General features: G+C 41.4%; 1 protein-coding gene across 1 annotated transcript in view; it reads right to left on the bottom strand.

Moving 5' to 3' along the window:
• Positions 1–20,499, bottom strand: part of XYLT1 (xylosyltransferase 1) — a 348,573-nt gene extending 328,074 nt beyond the window's left edge. Inside the window, exon 1 of the mRNA XM_061209861.1 lies at positions 20,410–20,499. Coding sequence (XP_061065844.1) covers positions 20,410–20,499 — 90 coding nt within the window. The remainder of the gene's footprint in view (positions 1–20,409) is intronic.
• Between the last annotated feature and the right edge of the window lie 1,850 nt (positions 20,500–22,349).

Genomic DNA, 22,349 nt, shown 5'->3' with positions numbered 1-22,349 from the left:
CCTGCCTCTCAAAGCTCCAATTGTTTATATCCAGGAGAATGATGGGCTCATGGCAGAGGATACTTAAAACCCACTTTTTTTCTGGAGCACTAATTCTCCTTGATGATAATTTAAAGCATTATTTTTATATTAAAATGAATGTAGATGTATTACAGAATAGATCCCAAACTTAAGGCTGGGAAGAATTTTCATGTCCGAGGTGGGGTACTTTGGCTACCCTCCCAGAACACTTGGCAGGTACACATTTACATTTCTCTGCCTTGGGGGAAGCTAATAATATCTACTATTTATTGAATGCTTACAATGTGCCAAGAGTTCATTACAGAGGATATTTCCGGTTTGATCCTCATAGCCATCTATTCTTAGTCCCACTTTACTGATGAGGAGACTGAGACCCAGGAAGGTCATGAAACCTGTTCAAAGACCAAGAGTTGCTAAATAATGAAGCTGGCACTGGAACCCATGTGTTTCCCTAAGCTCCTTCCCAAAGAGCTTCTGGGAAAATCCTTGAAGAAATGGGCTGTGATGAATGACAAAAGGCGACATCCTGGCCCTGGCTGGTGGGATGGCTTCAGTAAATTCAGAAAGACTCTGTTGAAACTGACCCACTCTTAGCCCCATCTGGGATGGAGAAATAGGAGATGGGGTGAGGGTCAGAGGCTGAATACTGAAAAGAAAAGGATTCCCAAAGTGGGGACCACTCCTCTGGTAGGAAATGGTCAATCAGCTTGGTAACATCAACTTAAGACCCCAGAATCTTAGAATGAGACCCTACACAGTTGCTCCCACAACCCCCAGCTGGGACAGCCCTTCAGGAATTTTTTTTCTCAGCCTTTGATTTATGGATTCCTTCTGTTTCCGTCATACCTGTGGCTACAGTACGGACAAGAGTCTCCTTAACTTCAGTCATTGCAGGAACCCTCCACGGACTGTCATCTCTGTGAACCACTCTGACTCCGATTTGCTCACTACTTTTGTTTCTTTAAATGGACTCACTCTTTTTTAAAAGATACATTTATTTGAAAAGGAAACATCATATCAGTTCCTTAAAAGGAAAGGCTGGTTTTCTTGGCCTTGACAAAGAAGTCACTGGAAAAACAAATACAAGTAAGCAAGGCTTTATATTCTAGTTAGTTAGCCTGATAGCTGTCTTTGTTCAAAGAGGAGACCGATAAGCTTTCGAGAAATATTAGTCATTAGCACCCAGCCGAGATTATCTCTCTTGTGTGATCTGAGTAACTGGAAGAGATCTGAAAAGAGAATCACTTTCTCTAGGTACAGTTCAGTGCTGGTACACCTGTCCAGGTCATATCTGAAACCATGCTACTTTATCAATGGTACGTGTTTCACACCTGAGGAAACACAGGTTTGGGGGGTTGCTATGGGCCCCACTGTGTTCCCCAAAAGGTCATATCTGGAAATCCTAACACCCAGTGTTTCAGAATGTGACTGTATTTGGAGACAACGTCTTTAAAAGAGGTAACTGAGTTAAAATGAGGTCATTATGGTGTGCCTTCATCCAATCTGATGGATTTCCTTATAAGAAGAGGAAATTTGGACATAGACATGGACAGAGGGAACACCATGTAAAGACACAGGGAGAAGGTGGTCATCTGCAAGCCAAGAAGAGGGGCCTGGGAAGAAACCAACACCTTGACCTTGAACTTCCAGTCTCCAGAACTGTGAGAAAATAAATGTCCGTTGTGTAAGCACCCAGTCTGTGGTACTTTGTTATGGCAGCCCTAGCAGGGTTAACTGGCCCCCATCTGGGTTCCAACTGCCAGGGTTCAAATCCTGCCTCTGACACTTACTAACTGTGGAAACTTGAGCAAGTTACTTCACCTCTGAAAGCCCCTACGATCTCTCTCTCTTTTTTTAAATAGATCTTTATTGGAGAATAACTGCTTCACAATACTGTGTTAGCTTCTGTTGTAGAACAAAGTGAATCAGCCATATGCATAAATATATCCCTATATCCCCTCCCTTTTGAGCCTCCCTCCCACCCTCCCTATCCCACCCCTCTAGGTTGTCGCAAAGCACCGAGCTGATCTCCCTGTGCTATGCTGCTGCTTCCCACTAGCTAACTATATTACATTTGGTCGTGTACATATGTTGATGCTACTCTAACTTCGCCCCAGCTTCCCTCTCCCTGCCCCGTGTCCTCAAGTGCATTCTCTATGTCTACGTCTTTATCCTGCCCTGCCACTAGGTTCATCAGTACCATTTTTTCTTTTTAGATTCTATATATATGCATTAGCATATGGTATTTGTTTTTCTCTTTCTGACTTACTTCACTCTGTATGACAGACTCTAGGTCCATCCACCTCACTACAAATAACTCAGTTTCGTTTCTTTTTATGGCTGAGTAATATTCCATTGTATATATGTGCCACATCTTCTTTATCCATTCATCTGTCGATGGACATTTAGGTTGCTTCCATGTCCTGGCTATTGTAAATAGTGCTGCAATGAACATTGTAGTACATGACTCTTCTTGAATTATGGTTTTCAGGGTATATGCCCAGTGGTGGGATTGCTGGGTCATATGGTAATTCTATTTTTAGTTTTTTAAGGAACCTCCATACTGTTCTCCATAGTGGTTGTATCAATTTACATTCCCACCAATAGTGCAGGAGGGTTCCCTTTTCACCACACCCTTTCCAGCATTTATCGTTCCTAGATTTTTTTGATAATGGCCATTCTGGCTGGTGTGAGGTGATACCTTATTGTAGTTTTGATTTTCATTTCTCTAATAATTAGTGATGTTGAGCATCTTTTCATGTGCCTCTTGGCCATCCATATGTCTTCTTTGGTGAAATGTCTATTTAGATCTTCCGCCCATTTTTTAATTGGATTCTTTGTTTTTTTGATATTGAGCTCCATGAGCTGTTTGTATATTTTGGAGATTAATCCTTTGTCCGCTGTTTCATTTGTAAATAATTTCTCCCATCCTGAGGGCTGTCTTTTTGTCTTGTTTATGGTTTCCTTTGCTGTGCAAAAGCTTTTAAGTTTCATTAGCCCATCTGTTTATATCACCTTTGATTTCTTTCATCAGCGTTTTATAGTTTTCTGAGTACAAGTCTTTTGCCTCCTTAGGTAGGTTTATTCTTAGGTACTCTATTCTTTTTGTTGTGATGGTAAATGGGATTGTTTCCTTAATTTCTCTTTCTGATTTTTCGTTGTTAGTGTATAGGAATGCCAGAGATTTCTGTGCATTAATTTTGTATCCTGCAACCTTACCAAATTCATTGATTAGCTCTAGTAGTTTTCTGGTGGCATCTTTTTTTTTTTTTTTTGAATTTTTGAATTTTATTTTATTTATTTTTTTATACATCAGGTTCTTATTAGTCATCAACTTTATACACATCAGTGTATACACGTCAATCCCAATCCCCCAATTCATCACACCCCCACCCCACCCCCTGCTGCTTTCCCCCTTGGTGTCCATATGTTTGTTCTCTACATCTGTGTCTAAATTTCTGCCCTGCAAACCGGTTCATCTGTACCATTTTTCTAGGTTCCACATATATGCATTAGTATGCGATATTTGTTTTTCTCTTTCTGACTTACTTCACTTTGTATGACAGTCTCTAGATCCATCCACGTCTCAACAAATGACTCAATTTCGTTCCATGACTCAATTTTGTTTCGTTTCATTTTATGGCTGAGTAATATTCCGTTGTATATATATACCACATATTCTTTATCCATTCATCTGTTGATGGGCATTTAGGTTGCTTCCATGACCTGGCTATTGTAAATAGTACTGCAATGAACATTGGGGTGCATGTGTCTTTTTGAATTATGGTTTTCTCTGGGTTTATGCCCATAGTGGGATTGCTGGGTCATATGGTAATTCTATTTTTAGTTTTTTAAGGAACCTCCATACTGTTCTCCATAGTGGCTGTAACAATTTACATTCCCACCAACAGTGCAAGAGGGTTCCCTTTTCTCCACACCCTCTCCAGCATTTATTGTTTGTAGATTTTCTGATGATGCCCATTCTAACTGGTGTGAGGTGATATCTCATTGTAGTTTTGATTTGCATTTCTCTAATAATTAGTGATGTTGAGCAGCTTTTCATGTGCTTCTTGGCCATTTGAATGTCCTCTTTGGAGAAATGTCTATTTGGGTCTTCTGCCCGTTTTTTGATTGGGTTGTTTGTTTCTTTTAATATTGAGCTGCATGAGCTGTTTATATATTTTGGAGATTAATCCTTTGTCCATTGATTCATTTGCAAATATTTTTTGTCCCATTTGTTTATTTTTGTTTTTATTTCCATTAATCTAGGAGGTGGATCAAAAAAGATCTTGCTGTAATTTATGTCAAAGAGTGTTCTTCCTATGTTTTCCTCTAAGAGTTTTATAGTGTCTGGTCTTACATTTAGGTCTCTAATCCATTTTGAGTTTATTTTTGTGTATGGTGTTAGGGAGTGTTCTAATTTCATTCTTTTACATGTAGCTGTCCAGTTTTCCCAGCACCACTTATTGAAGAAACTGTCTTTTCTCCATCGTATACGTATATCCTTGCCTCCTTTGTCATAGATTAGTTGACCATAGGTGCGTGGGTTTATCTCTGGGTTTTCTATCCTGTTCCATTGATCTATGTTTCTGTTTTTGTGCCAGTACCATATTGTCTTGATTACTGTAGCTTTGTAGTGTAGTCTGAAGTCAGGGAGTCTGATTCCTCCAGCTCTGTTTTTCTTTCTCGAGATTGCTTTGGCTATTCGGGGTCTTTTGTGTCTCCATGCACATTTTAGAATTATTTGTTCTAGTTCTGTAAAAAAATGCCATTGACAGTTTGATAGGGATTGCACTGAATCTGTAGATTGCTTTGGATCGTATAGTCATTTTCACAATATTGATTCTTCCAATCCAAGAACATGGTATATCTCTCCATCTGTTGGTATCATCTTTACTTTCTTTCATCAGTGTCTTATAGTTTTCTGCATACAGGTCTTTTGTCTCCCTAGGTAGGTTTATTCCTAGGTACTTTATTCTTTTTGTTGCAATGGTAAATGGGAGTGTTTCCTTAATTTCTCTTTCAGATTTTTCATCATTAGTGTATAGGAATGCAAGAGATTTCTGTGCATTAACTTTGTATTCTGCAACTTTACCAAATTCATTGATTAGCTCTAGTAGTTTTCTGGTGGCATCTTTAGGATTCTCTATGTACAGTATCATGTCATCTGCAAACAGTGACAGTTTTACTTCTTCTTTTCCAATTTGTATTCCTTTTATTTCTTTTTCTTCTCTGACTGCCGTGGCTAGGACTTCCAAAACTATGTTGAATAATAGTGGCGACAGTGGACATCCTTGTCTCGTTCCTGATCTTAGAGGAAATGCTTTCAGTTTTTCACCGTTGAGAATGATGTTTCCTGTGGGTTTGTCGTATATGGCTTTTATTATGTTGAGGTAGGTTCCCTCTATGCCCACTTTCTGGAGAGTTTTTATCATAAATGGGTGTTGAATTTTGTCAAAAGCTTTTTCTGCATCTATTGAGATGATCATATGGTGTTTCTTCTTCAATTTGTTAATATGGTGTATCACATTGATTGATTTGTGTATATTGAAGAATCCTTGCATCCCTGGGATAAACCCCACTTGATCATGGTGTATGATCCTTTTAATGTGCTGTTGGATTCTGTTTGCTAGTATTTTGATGAGGATTTTTGCACCTATATTCATCAGTGATATTGGTCTGTAATTTTCTTTTTTTGCAGTATCTTTATCTGGTTTTGGTATCAGGGTGATGGTGGCCTCATAGAATGAGTTTGGGAGTGTTCCTTCCTCTGCAATTTTTTGGGAGAGTTTGAGAAGGATGGGTGTTAGCTCTTCTCTAAATGTTTGATAGAATTCACCTGTGAAGCCATCTGGTCCTGGACTTTTGTTTGTTGGAAGATTTTTAATCACAGTTTCAATTTCATTACTTGTGATTGGTCTGCTCATATTTTCTATTTCTTCCTGGTTCAGTCTTGGAAGGTTATACCTTTCTAAGAATTTTTCCATTTCTTCCAGGTTGTCCATTTTATTGGCATAGAGTTGCTTGTAGTAGTCTCTTAGGATGCTCTGTATTTCTGCGGTGTCTGTTGTAACTTCTCCTTTTTCATTTCTAATTTTAATGATTTGAGTCCTCTCCCTCTTTTTCTTGATGAGTCTGGCTAATGGTGTATCAATTTTGTTTATCTTCTCAAAGAACCAGCTTTTAATTTTATTGATCTTTGCAATTGTTTTCTTTGTTTCTATTTCATTTATTTCTGCTCTGATCTTTATGATTTCTTTCCTTCTGCTAACTTTGGGTTTTGTTTGTTCTTCTTTCTCTAGTTCCTTTAGGTGTAAGGTTAGATTGTTTATTTGAGATTTTTCTTGTTTCTTGAGGTAGGCTTGTATAGCTATAAACTTCCCTCTTAGAACTGCTTTTGCTGCATCCCATAGGTTTTGGATCGTCGTGTTTTCATTATCATTTGTCTTTAGGTATTTTTTTATTTCCTCTTTGATTTCTTCAGTGATCTCTTGGTTACTTAGTAACGTATTGTTTAGCCTCCATGTGTTTGTGTTTTTTACGTTTTTTTCCCGGTAATTGATTTCTAATCTCATAGTGTTGTGGTCAGAAAAGATGCTTGATATGATTTCAATTTTCTTAAATTTACTGAGGCTTGATTTGTGTCCCAAGGTGTGATCTATCCTGGAGAATGGTCCGTGCGCACTTGAGAAGAAAGTGTAATCTGCTGTTTATGGATGGAATGTCCTATAGATATCAATTAAATCTATCTGGTCTATTGTGTCATTTAAAGCTTGTGTTTCCTTATTAATTTTGTGTTTGGATGATCTGTCCATTGGTGTAAGTGAGGTGTTAAAGTCCCCCACTATTATTGTGTTACTTTTGATTTCCTCTTTTATAGCTGTTAGTATTTGCCTTATGTATTGAGGTGCTCCTATATTGGGTGCATATATATTTATAATTGTTATATCTTCTTCTTGGATTGATCCCTTGATCATTATGTAGTGTCCTTCCTTGTCTCTTGTAACATTCTTTATTTTAAAGTCTATTTTATCTGATATGAGTCTTTCTTTTGATTTCCATTTGCGTAGAATATCTTTTTCCATCCCCTCACTTTCAGTCTGTATGTGTCCCTAAGTCTGAAGTGGGTCTCTTGTAGACAGCATATATATGGGTCTTGTTTTTGTATCCATTCAGCAAGCCTGTGTCTTTTGGTTGGAGCATTTAATCTATTCATGTTTAAGGTAATTATTGATATGTATGTTCCTATTACCATTTCTTAATTGTTTTGGGTTTGTTTTTGTAGGTCCTTTTCTTCTCTTGTGTTTCTCACTTAGAGAAGTTCCTTTAGCATTTATTGTAGAGCTGGTTTGGTGATGCTGAATTCTCTTAGCTTTTGCTTGTCTGAAAAGCTTTTGATTTCTCCATTGAATCTGAACGAGATCCTTGCTGGGTAGAGTAATCTTGGTTGTAGGTTCTTCTCTTTCATCACTTTAAGTATACCCTGCCACTCCCTTCTGGCCTGCAGAGTTTCTGCTGAAAAATCAGCTAATAACCTTATGGGGATTCCTTTGTATGTTATTTTTTGTTTTTCCCTTGCTGTTTTTAATATTTTTTTGTTTGAATTTAATTTTTGTTAGTTTGATTAATATGTGTCTTGGTGTGTTTATCCCAGGGTTTATCCTGTATGGGATTCTCTGTGCTTCCTGGACTTGGGTGACTATTTCTTATCCCATGTTAGGGAATTTTTCCACTATAATCTCTTCAAATATTTTCCAGACCCTTTCTTTTTCTCTTCTTCTTCTCGGACCCCTATAATTCGAATGTTGGTGCATTTAGTGTTGTCCCAGAGGTCTCTGAGATTGTCTTCAATTCTTTTCATTCTTTTTTCTTTATTCTGCTCCTTGGCAGTTATTTCCACCATTTTGTCTTCCAGCTCACTTATTTGTTCTTCTGCCTCAGTTATTCTGTTATGGATTCCTTCTAGTGTATTTTTCATTTCAGTTATTTTGTTGTTCATCTCTGTTTGTTTGTTCTTTAGTTCTTCTAGATCTTTGTTAAACATTTCTTGTATTTTCTCAATCCGTATCTCCATTCTATTTCTGAGATTCTGGATCATCTTTACTGTTATTACTCTGAATTCTTTTTCAGTTAGATTGCCTATTTCCTCTTCATTTATTTGGTCTTGTAGGTTTTTACCTTGCTCCTTCATCTGTGACACATTTTTTTGCCATCTCATTTTTTTTTTTTTTAAATGAGTGGGATTGTGTTCCTTTCTTACTGGTTGTTTGGCCTGAGGCTTCCAACACCTGAGTTTGTAGGCTGTTGGGTAGAGCTGGGTCTTGGTGCTGATATGAGGACCTCCAGGAGACCTCAATCTGATGAATATTCCCTGGGGTCTGAGGTTCTCTGTTAGTCCAGTGGTTCACACTCGGAGCTCCCACCGCAGGAACTTTGGCCCGACCCCTGGCTCATGAACCAAGATCCCACAGGCTGTGCGGGGCAGCAAAAAGAAAAAAAAAAGGAGAACAATAACAAAGTAAAAAATAAAATTAGATTAAGAAACTAACAGATATGTTAAAAAGAATACAAAAATAAAAATATAGATGAAACAACAAACAGAAGGTAAAACAGACCACAATAGTAAAAAAGAGGAGGAGGAAAAAAAATAAAAGGTGGAAAAGGTCTTGGCTGTGGAGGGCAGGGCCTATGCTTAGGACCTACAGGGCTGGAAAAGGCCCTGTGGGGTGTGGGTTGTGGGGGTTAGGGTTTAGCCTCAACAGAGCAAAAGGGGCCCAGGCGTGCCCCCCACCTCCGGTCTCAGAGGGTGGGTGACCCCACTTGGTAGCCCAGCAGACTTCCTGGGCTTGAGTGGGCGGGGCAAATGCCCTCCGCTCCTCTACTGCTCCTCTGGTCCCGGAGGGCCCCTCCTGCCTGCCTCTCCTGCTCTCCCCCGGCCTCCCTCCTATGCCCCCAGGACAAACACAGCCCAGAGAGGGCCTCTGAGGGCACAGGACCCAGCCTGAGAGCCAGGCAGACTTCCCTGGCTGATTGGGCAGGGGATACGCTGGGTGCGCTCCCCCTGATCTGAGCCCCCAAGGGTCCCTCCAGGTGTGGGAACCCATTCCCCCTCTCAGCCACCCCTCAGGGGTGCTGGTCCTGTCCAGGCTCCACTTCCCCCCCCTCAATCCCCCCACATCCTACCGGTTCGCTTGGGGGTTCCTCCCGTCTCCTTGGGCTTCGAGGTCCCCCACCAGTGTCCTGCAGGCTCCCTAGTCGTGGGGAGATGTGAACTCCATGTCTTCCCACACCACCACCTTGACTCCTGCCCCTATGATCTCTTATCTCTCTAAGATGGGGTAACAATATGGACTACCTTATGGAATTGTAAAGAGCGTGAACAATATATCCAAGGTGGTGACCAGAGTTCCTGGCACAGAGGAGGGGTCAAAATGACAAAAATCACCAAAGACCAACCAACAAACAAAATATCCCAAATTATTATTATCACAATAGTTGAAATGCTTCTTGGTCCCTGGTAGATTTGAAGATGTTTGTGATTTTTATCTCCAATAAGACACAATCATCCCTCAGTATTCACTGGGGATTGATTCCAGGACCACCCCCATATCAAAATCCACAATGCTCAAGTCCCTTATATAAAATGGGGCAGGACAGTCAGCCCTTTGTGGGTGCAGAACTCGTGGATATGGGTGGCTGACTGTGATCGAGACCTAAGGAGTTTGGTGCTAAGGACGAAGGGCTCTACCTTCCATACTAAGCAACTACAGTGGGGCATGGAGAGGTGTCAGAAACAAAATAATCACTGTTCTTGCCTCTTCCCCAAAGTTACCCCGATGTTTTAAAACCACCCAGTTACTGTGTCCTCCACCCTCTTTTCTCCACTCAACTCCTCCTTCATCAGGATGGGTCTGTTTCCTTGACCCGCCTTTCAGTGTCTTTAGGCTCCCCCCCTTACATATCCATCTCTGCAAACCCCTTAAGCATCTTACCCAGGTCTCGCCACTTGTAAATTGTAGAGCCAGGTTTTGAACAGAGGCTTGTGTGATCTATGACACATCCCAGGAATGACAGAGAGATTAGAAGAGGGCTTTGATGTACCAATAATAATAACGATTCACCCATTAATTATAATTTCTTATCATTACTCACAGTGATGAATGCCAATGGATAAAGTATAATGTAAAGCTCTTGCTCACCCAATAATGGTGGTTATGGTGTCTGTTTACTGAGCACTTGCTATTTACCTGTACTTTACTTGTATTAGTCTATGGATTCCTCTCAACAACACTTGCACATTGATTATTTTATTATGTCCATTTGATATACAAGGGCCCTGAAATGCAGGGAGCCCCATGTCACAGCCAACACATCTACTGTTTAATAGATATGGAGAAAGACCCGAGGTCAGGGAATGGAAGGGTAAATATAATGTTGGAGAGGAGGGTGAAGGGAGGAGGAGGTGATTTTCTCATATTCTCATGGGTCTCCTACATGACAGCAGGACTCTCTCCTCTAAATTCCCCTACTTTCTGAGACACAGTGAGTCCTTCCGCCTGGAGCTAGGACAGTTCATAAGCATCACCTAGTCTTACACTTGATTTCATCCAGCTGGGTTAGTTTGCTAGGGCCACCTTAACAAAGTACCAGAACCCAAGCAGCTTAAACAGAGGCTTCACCTCTAAATACCATCACGTTGGGGACTTGGGTTTCAACATATAATTTTAGAGTGTGAGATAATAGAAAATATAAAGATTGGTCCTTGCCCTCAATACCTGGCACAGAGCTCCTAAAACCCTTAAAACTTCCTAAGTGATAAGAGCCCTAGGAGCATCTTTTGTTCTACTGAGGTGACTCTGGGTGGGCTCCTGGATGGCTCCTGGATGGGGGCTGGTCACCAGAAAGACTAAGCCATGATTAGAAGCTTGGAATTTTCAGCCCCACCCGCATTCTCCAGAGAGGGAAGAGGGGCTGGAAATGGAGTTAATAATGGATCATGCCCACACAAGGAAGCCTCCATAAAATCCCAATAATATGGGTTTCAGAGAGCTTTCAGGTTGGCGAGCACATCCACATACTGGGAGGGTGATGCACGCCAACTCCACAGGGACAGAAGATCCTGCACTTGGGACCCTCACAGACCTCACCCTATATGTCACTTCATCTGGCTGTACATCTGTCTCCTTTGTCACATCCTTTAATAAACTGGTAAATGTGTTTCCCTGGGTTCTGTGAGCTGTACTAGCAAATCTTCAAATCCAAGTGGGAGGAGGTCATGGGAGCCTCTGATTTGTAGCCAAGTCTGACAGAAGTTGTGGGTCATCTGGGAACCTCGTACTTGTGATTGGCATCTGAAGTAGGGGGGCAGTCTTGTGGGAATGAGCCCTTAACCTGTGGGATCTGATGCTGTCTCCAGGTAGACAGTGTCAGAATTGAGTTAAGTTGTATGACACCCAGCTGGGGATTTAGAATTGCTTGGTGTGGGGAACCCTCCGCCCACATCTGGTGTCAGAAGCGTTGTGATTGTCGTAGTCGTGTGAGAGTAACGGAGAGGCACAGGCAGGGGGGCGGGTAGGGAGGGAGACACAAATAGTCAGCTCAGAACAATGGCTTTCTCTTTCCCATGTCTCTTCACACCGTCTTTCCTCTATGTCTGTGTCCAAATTTCCCCTTTTTAGAAAGACACCAGTCATTCTGGATTAGGGCCCACTCTAATGGCCTCACTTCAACCTCTCTAACAACGTTATTTCCAAATAAATTCACATTCTGAGGTACGGGGATTCAACATGTGAATTTTGGGGGCAACACAATTCAGTCCCGAACACCAGCCACATAGGTGTGCATCTGAGGTCTAATGATTTCTCTTGACAGCTCACCCATGTTCAACATCCTTATCCAATAGGAAAACGTTCCTAATCTAACGCAAACTTTCTCCTGTCGCAGTTTAAATTCATCTCCTTTCATTCTCCTATGATATCAATATTCTCTCCTTTCTTTTTTGAGCCTTAAGTTTTTGACTCTCCTTGTAGCTGAACAACCACTCCCCCTCCCCCCAAATTAAAAGACACAAAGAAAGGGAGCTGAGAAGCGAGATTGGGGTGGAGGATTTTCAAATCATTAGCCTTTAGTTCAAAATGTGAGCAAGATGCTGTCAAGGACTGGAAAAGGAAGGTGCATTCATGGCTGTGGTTCAGAAGCCTGAGAGCTTTGGTTTAAAAATAGGTGAACTGAAATAAACACTGAGAGCTACTGAGATGGCACCGAAATAGAGCGGTAATTGATCTAATGCAACTTTTGCCTCGGATAACATCATTATTTGTGAAATTATTGTTGCTGCCAAGTCAGCAAGCACTTACAGGACATGAATGCTAATTTAGGAATTGGACTATTTGTGGCTCATCTTTGAAGACAGCGGGAACTCAGTGGACACCCAGTAGCCAGACTTCTAAAAGCGCTGGTTCACGCTTGAAGTTTGCAGCGTTGAAGTGTGGAGGAGGTGCCCTGTCCAGGCGCCCCTCAGAGGAGGGATTCCCTGCCCAGCTCTATGGAGTGTGGCTGGAAGATGACCTCCAGCTCTCAGCTCCTTCAGGGTCAGCCCCAGCTGCAGAGATTCAGGCCCGAGGTCAGCCCACAGCCTGTGATTTAGTGAAGCAGCGGTATGATCTAATGTCTCACTCGGGTCACTCTGATGTTACCCAGTACTTGCTCCAGAGCTAAGACCTGCCTGCACTGCGATTCCACCTCTTACTACCTCTGTCTCCAGCCTGCTTCCTTTCCCCGGTGTTGATTCCTAATAAACACCTTGTACCCCAGACTCCAAGTCAACATCTGCTTCCAGAAGACCGGACATGCCATAGGTGCCTCAACAGTTTCCAAAGTGGATTCGTGTTTCCAATTGTATCTATTGTGCTCCTGAAAGACAGAGGGTGAAATTGTCCCTTCATGTCCTCGTGGAGCGGGCTGTAGGATTCTTTTGTGGAATTTCAAGTGGAAGAATCTTCTTTTTTTTAAAAAATTTTATTAAAGTACAGTTGATTTACAATGTTGTGTTAATTTCTGCTGTACAGCAAAAGTGAACCAGATATTATATATATATATATATTCTTTTCTATTCTGGTTTATTATGTGTTATTGAATATAGTTCCCTGTGCTATACAGTAGGACCTTGTTGTTTATCCATTCTATATATAATAGTTTGCATCTGCTAATCCCAAACTCCCACTCCATCCCTCCCCCAACCCTAACCCCCCCTCCTCCTTGGCAACCACAAATCTGTTCTCCATGGGCTTACTTCTCTAAGCATGATAATCTCTAGGTCCATCCATGTTGCTGGAAATGGCATTATTTCATTTTTTTAATGACTGTGTAGTATTCCATTGTATATATATATATATATATACCACATCTACTTTATCAACTGGAAGAATCTTCTAAATTATTTAAGAATACATTTGGCTTCCACAAAATAAAGTACACGTGGAAAAATTATTTTTAGAAAGGACAGCCGTTTTATAATTCAGAATTTTTTTTCCTCAGCTGCAGGGTTCCAGGCACTGTTCTAGGTGCCAACACCATGGTGAAAAGGATTTTCAGAGTTAGGTTCTATGGAGGGAGAGAGACAATAAATAAATAAATAAATAAATAAATATGTTAATGAGGAAGTGTAGATATTAAAACACATGAAGAAAATAAAATGGGGAATGGTAGCTAGTGACTGGGTACGGGAAGTGTCTTTTCATGAAGTGACCAGGGAGGACCTCTGGAGGAGGTGGCAGTAATGTTGAGAAATGAAGGACAAAGAAGATCCAGGCTTGGGCAGATAAAACTCAATCTGTTGAAACTGAAGGGATTCACAAGTTCCTGCTCAAAGCCAAAATGAATCAACAGCATCATCTAATGGATGGAGGGGACCATCTTGCTTATCTGAGATGGTCAGCTGGACCACTGACCATCCCTAGTGGCCTCCATGAAGGCTGCATCTAGGGTTGGCCGGGACATAGAAATTTGGCTCAGAATGGAAATTGATCATTGAAATACTTCTTAATTCTCACATTAGATTTTTATCCAGAAACTGTGAGGAAAATGGCTCTCTTGCTCCCTTGGTTTACGTTGTAGGTCACAGATGGCGTGGTGCCCAATTAGCAGGCATTTAAACAATCCCTTATCATCTTTTTGGGGCTTTCATGCTTGATTTTTTTAAAGTTTGTTCAATTCTCAGCAACTTGATTTTAAAGGTCATTATATTAACTGCAAAGATGAATCAGGGACGAGGTCATTTCTCATCCAGGGAAACTCTTTAGTCTTGGATGCTGTCATTTCCGTGCCCCATAGATTAGATGCTGATCTGGGTTTTACAAAGACAATTCTATTTCAACATAGTATTCTTTGGGGGAAAAGACTGCCTTCCCTTCCAAAAGCCTTGCCTTCTCCTCAAAGGAAGCCTTTGTATCACGTTTGTCTCACTCATATCTGGGAGAGCAGCTGCACGCTCACAAGCCCTACTCCAGCTGAAGAGAGCCGAGGACTTTATTGTAATCACCTTGTTGAAATATTTGGAATTGTATATCAAGAGACTGGTTCTATATTGCCATAATTTATGACAAAAGCCTGAATAAATCCCTAGACATGGATTTCCTATAAAACCCTTCCTTGTGAAAGTTTGTTGCACTGCAAAATGAAAAGAAGACGGGGAAGAAGAGAGAGAAAGGGGGGAAAAAGCCTGTAAGATGTACATAAATCTCTGAGGATGCCGTTTCTATTCATCACATTTACTGTAAAGACAGGGATTTTGTTTGGATGGAAAAAGAATGAATCATCGTGGTTTTTAGAGTCTAATGTGGAGCTTGCTTGAAGCATTTCCCTCTGATCTTTCTGCTTCCTCAAGATCACCAGAATACGGAAAGAGGAAGGACACAAAGAATACTTTCTTCCAACCCTGGAATGTTCTGTATTAGCATGGGCATCAGGGGACAGAGGGAAACCTCCTTTTTGTGCCTTTTACTGGGGGCATTCACTGGTCTGTGAAGGTAGAGTGGCACAACAGTTGAACAACATAGTTGCATCAGAAGTATATTTTAGTCACCCAAATTATACTATATGGGATGGGTAGTGGGGAAGGCAAGAGAAGAAGAGAGAGGGGAGAGAAGGGAAGGGAGAGAGGGAGGGAGGGACGAAGGAGAAGGAGGCCAAGGAAGAGGAGAGAGAATCTTTTTAATCACATAGATTATTTCAACCTCCATCCCACCCACAGGCTGAGAAAGCAGAAGATGGAAAATCTGATTCTACAGATCCCTCCCCTAGTCCCTTTGCCTCTCATAGTACGAGTGTTTCCCCATGCTGAGGGCCAGGCTGCTGTTTTTAGTCAGCATGATTTGCTTAAACACAACTCAGCCTCTTCATCACTTGCTCAGCCCGAGACACAGTAGTCTGTTCAAGACGGAGGGAGAATGGACTCAGTTGGACATACTGAGAAATGATCTACTTCTTCAGAGCGTGGGGAGCTTAAGAGGAATTTTAAGGGACATTTTGACTCTCCGGGATTGTTTCTTTGGAATCTAATTGCCTCTTATGAGCCTTCTCTACTGGGGTCCTCCTAAGTGAGCAGGTAGGGGAATGAGGATTCTGGAGGAGTCGAAATTTATTCATTAATTATTCACCAAATACTTACTAAGAACCTTCTCTGTGCTGGGCACTCTGCTGAGCTCGGAGGATTTTACATGATGATGCAAAGAGAAGTTTCTCACTGCTCTTTTCATGCAATCTCAGGGTTTTAAAGCTGGAAAGACCCTGGGAGGATATCATCTATCAAAAACAATGTTGAGCAACATTTTATACACAAGGACTGCTTTGGGGAAAATAAACATGTTTACCATCTACATTCTCTTGGTTCATTCAAAGTGAATTCAAAGTGGAATAGTTTTATTGAGTTCCTTGGCAGGAAGGGATGCATTCTCAAAACTGAGCTTGCTTACTCAATTAAATGGAAGGCCATTAGTAGAAGATTTGGCCCCGCTTTTTGGCCACTAAAATGGAAATATTTGTATATTTGATATACTAAATATCAAATATTTGAGAAGTAGCCCCATGCCATTGGCTTTCAAATTGTTGAATTTGAAATTAGATTATAGACTGTATCTCAAAGTTTAGGCAGGTCACATGGCCCACAGGCTGTGGTTACTCATCGAAGAGGTAGTAAATGGGATGCTGTGATTGATTCCACTTTACATCCTCTATAGCATATTGTGCAATAGCTGAGTCCCTATGAGTTAGGTATCTGTTTTTTTAGAACGCTTTTCATTGCAAAAGACCGAAAGAAAAACTTATGCAAAACAAAGTGGAGATGTAAAATCTCACATGAATTCAAAAGCCTAGATGTTAGTATCAAGCATGGCAGAAATCAGATGTTCAAATCATTTACTCAATATCCTACTTTTTTCCTTCCCACACCTCTGCTTTCCCCTCTGGTGGTTTCACTCCTAGGCAAGCTCTCTTGGTGTGCACCCACAACCTACCAAGCAAAGCCAGGATTAGACCCTCCCAAATCCAAGTCCAGTAGAAAAGTGTTGCCTCTCTCTAGGTCATGCCTGCCCTAGGTCTGGAATTAGAGCTATTGGGCTCTGCCTAGCCTTGAATCAGTCTCAGTGGTCTCATTGGCCAGGACGGGTCTGTTGGTAATAGTTATGGCCAGATCCATGTAAAACATATGGGCAGAGAATGATGAAGAGTGATTCCCTAAAAAGAATTGGATGGCTATTATTGGATGAAAGGGGGTAATCCTGGAAATGCAAAGAAAGGCTCTCTACCATCCTTCCTATATATCTGGCTGTTCATCCATCCATCCATCCATCCATCCATCCACCTACATATCTATCCATCTACCTACCCACTTAGTCACTCAGATAACTAGCTAGTTAGTGACTGCTCTTCCCTTTATTACAGAAAGCAATTAAACTTTCAGTGCATGACATATCTTAGGAGTTCCAAAGCTATTTTTTAAATGAATGAATAAATGAATTTTATCTTATTCTCATTTTACACATAATGAAAAGCTGGATCACAACAGCTAACACCAGAGCTGGGATTTGCACCCATCCCCCCAACTATTTTTTTCTCAGGAATATGTTGCCTCATCCACTGGGGAGTAAGGCAGACATATTTAAATTATTGCCTAAACATAATGGCATCATGCCAGGGTATACTTATCTGTGGTTTTTTTAACCAGTGTTCATTTTTCATCCCAGAATCGTATTCATCTTTTCAAAAGAAAAGTTTACCCTTATTATAATGCCACATCGCAGCAAAAAAGAAAAAAGTAAATAATTTAAATGTCAAAAGCTAGGTACATTCTGTTATTGTGCTTAACTCTAATCCATGAAGCTATTATCCAAGCTTTTGAAATATGCCTGAAAATATGTGTGTCTTAATAAGCCTTTAGAGATTATCATGATATTGGTGGAGAGAATTAGAATGCAGGGCATCTGGAACACTTTCCTTGAGAAATGGTTTACTATAGATCCAACAAAGTTAAAGCTGTGGGAATGGGAGGTGGGGTGGTCAAACATATGTTCACCATCATCTTTAAGATACGTATACACACACACACACACACACACACACACAAACTTTTTGCCAAGTTTAAGTGCCTTATAAGCCCAAGCCTATTTGATACTTATTTTATTTGGATTATAGATGTGTTATAGTGTTTTGTGCCCAAGGGTTCCAAGATATGAGTTTAGCATGGAAGTTATGATTGCCTGTTGATTTCTTTACGTTGTTTAAAGGAAAAAGAAAAAAGTGACTGAGAGTTGGGACTCTTGGGTTCATTCATTTTCTCAATAAATATTAACTGAGTACCTGCCATGTGCCAGGAACTGTTCTAGGATGCAACAGTGAGTGAATCAAACAGACTCAAATCCTTTCCCTCAGGGAACTTAGAGTGTTCAATGCCAGGTTCTGTCAGTAAGGAATGGTTTATGTTTTGATGCATCACTTACCCTCTATGGGCTTCTGTCTTCCTGCTTGAGATATGAGAGGTGAGTGAACTCAACACCAAGCAAAAGAAAGGAACAGCTTTAAAAATCTAAGCTGGGGAAAAGGAAAACTCACAGAGGACAGAGTGCTTCTATCTAAATACTGAGAAAGATGTTCTGTTTGCAAGCAAGGGCTATTCGACACAGAGCTTAATTACATATAAGGAGCTCGGGAGGTGGTGAGCTCTTTGTTACTGAAAGTGTACAAGAAGAAGAAATGAACTTGGCTGTGATGTTGGAGAAGTATTAGCCTTCTAAAAACTCTTTCAAATATGAGTGTGTAAGCATAATTAACACTACCATCCTCCATCTTGGTAGTGCACCATTTGGACCACGTGGCCTCCATGTTTGCTGCAATAGGAGAAGAGAGAGTAGGAGGAGGCGTCTTAACTACCTTGGCCAGGAAGTGACATGGATCACTTTTGCTTACAGCCCAATGGCTATAACAAGTCATGTGGTCCAAAACTAATCAATAAAGGCAAGGAAATATAGTGGAGAACATGAATACACAACGAGACTGTCTCTGGCAACTAAGATTTTGTAAAAATGGAAAGAATTACAGTAATACCTATTTCAGAGGGTTATTTTAAGAATTAAATGAGCTAAAATGGATTAGTTCATTTAATCATGTGTCATCTAGTGACTGACATTAAAAAAAAAATGAGATTTTCTTTCATTCTCTTTTTCTCACCTTCAAGGACTACCATGTTACTTGGCAGGACCAATTGAAAAGATGCTCTATAGAGCCCCTGGGATGAGTCACAAAGGGCCTGATCTTTTATGGACACATCCCCATACTTTGACTTGATGCCTAAAATTCTACCATTAGAGCTATATCGCTGCCACTTTTCACAGCTGTAGGCTTGGAGTAGGGCATGACAGATCAGGAGAGTGGATATGGAAAGACCAGGTGGGAAGTTGTTAGTGACAATTTCAGGCCAACCCTGAGCAGGAGAGAGGTAGCATGGCTCAAAGACCCACCACCCATGGGTTTGCTATTACTATACACATAGTTAGAAAGGCTGTATCCCCTTGGTGGGGCATCCTAGGTGCAGGCTGCCCATCTGAATTTAAAATGAATTCAATTTAGCCTTGTGTAATTGTTTATTTGATTCCTGATGATGACATGCAGTTAGGAAGAAAACTGACATTCTGTCATTTCTGTTCCAATAAACCAAACTCCGACAAGTTTCGTCTTAGGTACTTTGTGGCAACCGGCCCACCTGCTCTTCTTCTATAGAGAAATTAGTGAGCACGGGAAGCTTGGAAATATAGAATCCCAAGCCCGGTGCCTTTTTAGAGAGTCTGAAATGGAAGAAGAACATAGGCAGTCAGGGGTATATGCCTGAACTTCCTTTTCCCTGGCAAATACAATAGACCTCCTTTTGGAAAGTACTTAATATGGCTTCCTGCTTTAGAAATATGAATTTTCTCACTTGTTACCCAAAGATCATTTATGTTCAAGGTCATTTTTTAAAAATTTCAAACAATTTAGGAGTCTGGAGATATCCCCAGTAAATCATAAAAGGCCTCACAGTTCTAAACACAGGAAATGTTTTTGTTATCTCATGGCTACCCAATGCCCTCTTTGTCCAAGTCTGTATATGACCACTGCATTCTGAACGATGTCTGCAAAACTGTGAGAAAGGGGAGCCCATTCAAGCTAAGGAGAGACCGATCAGGTGAATGGGATGGGACTTGACAAAGGTTCTCAGAACGTGATTGAAGGGTCAGTGAGAGCCTTGAGTCTTATTGATGAAAGAATAAAATCCACAGGAGCTTAAATGGAGGGCTCAAATGTCAATACCAATGGAAACTGAGCCTTCCATGCATCTTGGATAGATGTGATTTAGATGATAAGCCCATGATATGGTGAGAAAAATGTGAGTATTAAACCATTTCTTGGGGTTTAGATTTGTCTTTCTTTATCACAGTGTCACACTGAGACTGGACTAAAGGTAGCCTGGTTTTATCTGCGTTGTACACCGCTCCACCCTTTGCTCACTGGGCTCCCATCACGCCAGACTTCTTGCACGGCCTTGAGCATCATGCTTCCTCTTCCTACAAGTTCTTCCCTTAGCTTGGGTTCCAGGCTCTGCCCCTCCTTCTCTTACACACACACACACACACACACACACACACACACATCATTTACTCTCACTCATCTTTCTCATCTCAGATCAAATATTTATATCTGGAGAGATTTTTCTGACTCTCCCTGATCTGGCTCAGTTTCCTTTTTCATACATTCCTGTGCCTCCCTTGTCACTCTCATACGAATGGTGTATTCAGTAGGCTTATGCATTTTTTCCCCACCTTTTGACGAGCAGCTCCATGAAAATAAAGGCCAGGGCTGTACCTCCATGCACTGCACAAAGGCATCTAGCCCAGAGCACAGCTGGGGGCTGCAGGCTATGGATCCTCTGCTGGCCTGGTAGGCCTTGGCCATCACGATCACTGCACAACCCCAGCACCTAGCACAGTGCCTGGTGCAGAGAAGGCCCCCAGGAAATGTGGATTGATGGACGCTGTCTGGCTGGGCCCCGGCACCATCCATCATTGACATAGGAGGGGAGAGCCTCCTCGAAGACAGCACCTCCTATCAGCATGGAGTTCACACTGGCTAGCCATCAGTACAGCTGCAATCTCAGTAAGTCAAGACACTGGGCACCATCTCCTAGGGACTGGCCATTGGCCACCTGGGAGCCCAGTGAGAGTTAAGGGCTGTGGCAGTCTGATCTCAGAGCTCTCAAATGCAATTGGTGAAAGAAGTCATTCCTCCTCTCTTCCTCTGTAGGTAGAGGTTGAAAGTCACACCTGGTTTCTAGGGCTCTGTCTCCTTGTGCCCCTAAGTAAATGATAAGATCACCTCTCTAAGCCTTCATCTCTTCCTCTGTAAAATGGGTGTGATAGGAATAGTCTCTACCGCCCAATGTAAATGTGGGAATGTAGAGCATTTAGTGCTCTAATATAGTGTGTAACACATGGTGTGTGTGTGCATACATATATATATATATGCACACACATTATATTCTATAACTATAATGTACATGTAATATACAATATAAATATAAGGTATACATATATGTTAAGAAGCCTCTTCTCATAAAGGCCCCCGATCAAGCCAAAAGGAAACCCCTGGAATTAGGCAGTGAGGACAACATCTCCAGCTAGGCTGTCTTGATTGTTTTACTTGCACTCCTGCCCAGGCTTGCTAGCTCCCATGAGGTTATCCACCTTCTAGACACACAGCCAGAAGAGTTGTCATTGACGACAGAAGAAGGAAAGGAGAACAAGGGATATTTGTATGCCATCTTAAGGAGACAGAGGCACTCCTTGTTCTCAGCACTAGAATTGTTCCCAATGTCGCTAGAGAGACCCAGAGCTCACGGTTGTGATGCGACAAGGAGAGGTCCCGTGGGCAAGAGTCAGGTCCCCTGACCAGAGCCATTCCCTGTTGATCTGTTTTACAGGTTGGTGGTCAGGGTCAGTTCTTGTTTGGGGGAAAAGAGAACTCTTTTGTTAATGAGTAAAAACATACAAGTTAGGTGGATGCTTATCGCTACGTACAAGAATTAGATGCTATGTGTACAAAACCACTTTGGCTGTCTGTACGTGAGAAGTTAGCTATAGAAAGGCAGATCTAATTATACTGGATGCCAGCTTAAAGCTGGGAAATAACATTAGGAGAAATCTCCACTTGACGATCGTGCTTGTACACGCGAGTGTTTGGGTTTAACAAGAGTGTGAACGTGCTTGCCTAGTCATCCATTCCTCTCATAAATACTCCCTGGGGCCCTCTATGTGCTCAGCACCCTGCTAGGCTCCGGGGGGGAATACAGAATAATAAGATTGAATCATTTCATAAAAATGGCTAAATCTTAGTGGGGGAGAGAAAATATTTAAACTATTAGTTGCAATATGATTTCTGCATTCAACTAATATAGCTGAGCACCAACTACGTGCCAGGAATTATCCTAGGCACTGGGGACCCAGCAGCAAACAAGACATAAAAACTCCTCTTCTGGTGGAACTTATGTTCTAGTTGGGGGGAAGGCACCATAAAAGATAAGCAAATAAATGTGCAATTTATACTGGTTAGTAATGAGTGCTTTTACTAATAAAGCAGAGTAAAGAGATGGAGAGCGATGGGAAGGGGCTGCTATTTCAAACTGGGTGGTCAGGAAAGGTTTTTCAAAAGACATGACATTTGGGCCAAGAGCTGAAGCTGAATCAAGCGAGGTGGTGAATCATGTCAGTTTCAAGGGATGTGAACTTCAGGCAGGAGGGAATGGATGA

This window comes from Eubalaena glacialis, chromosome 13, assembly GCF_028564815.1.
Source record: "Eubalaena glacialis isolate mEubGla1 chromosome 13, mEubGla1.1.hap2.+ XY, whole genome shotgun sequence".
In the NCBI taxonomy this organism is placed as follows: Eukaryota; Metazoa; Chordata; class Mammalia; order Artiodactyla; family Balaenidae; genus Eubalaena; species Eubalaena glacialis.
Note: the sequence above shows the minus strand (reverse complement) of the source record. Positions and strands in the feature narration are given on the sequence as shown.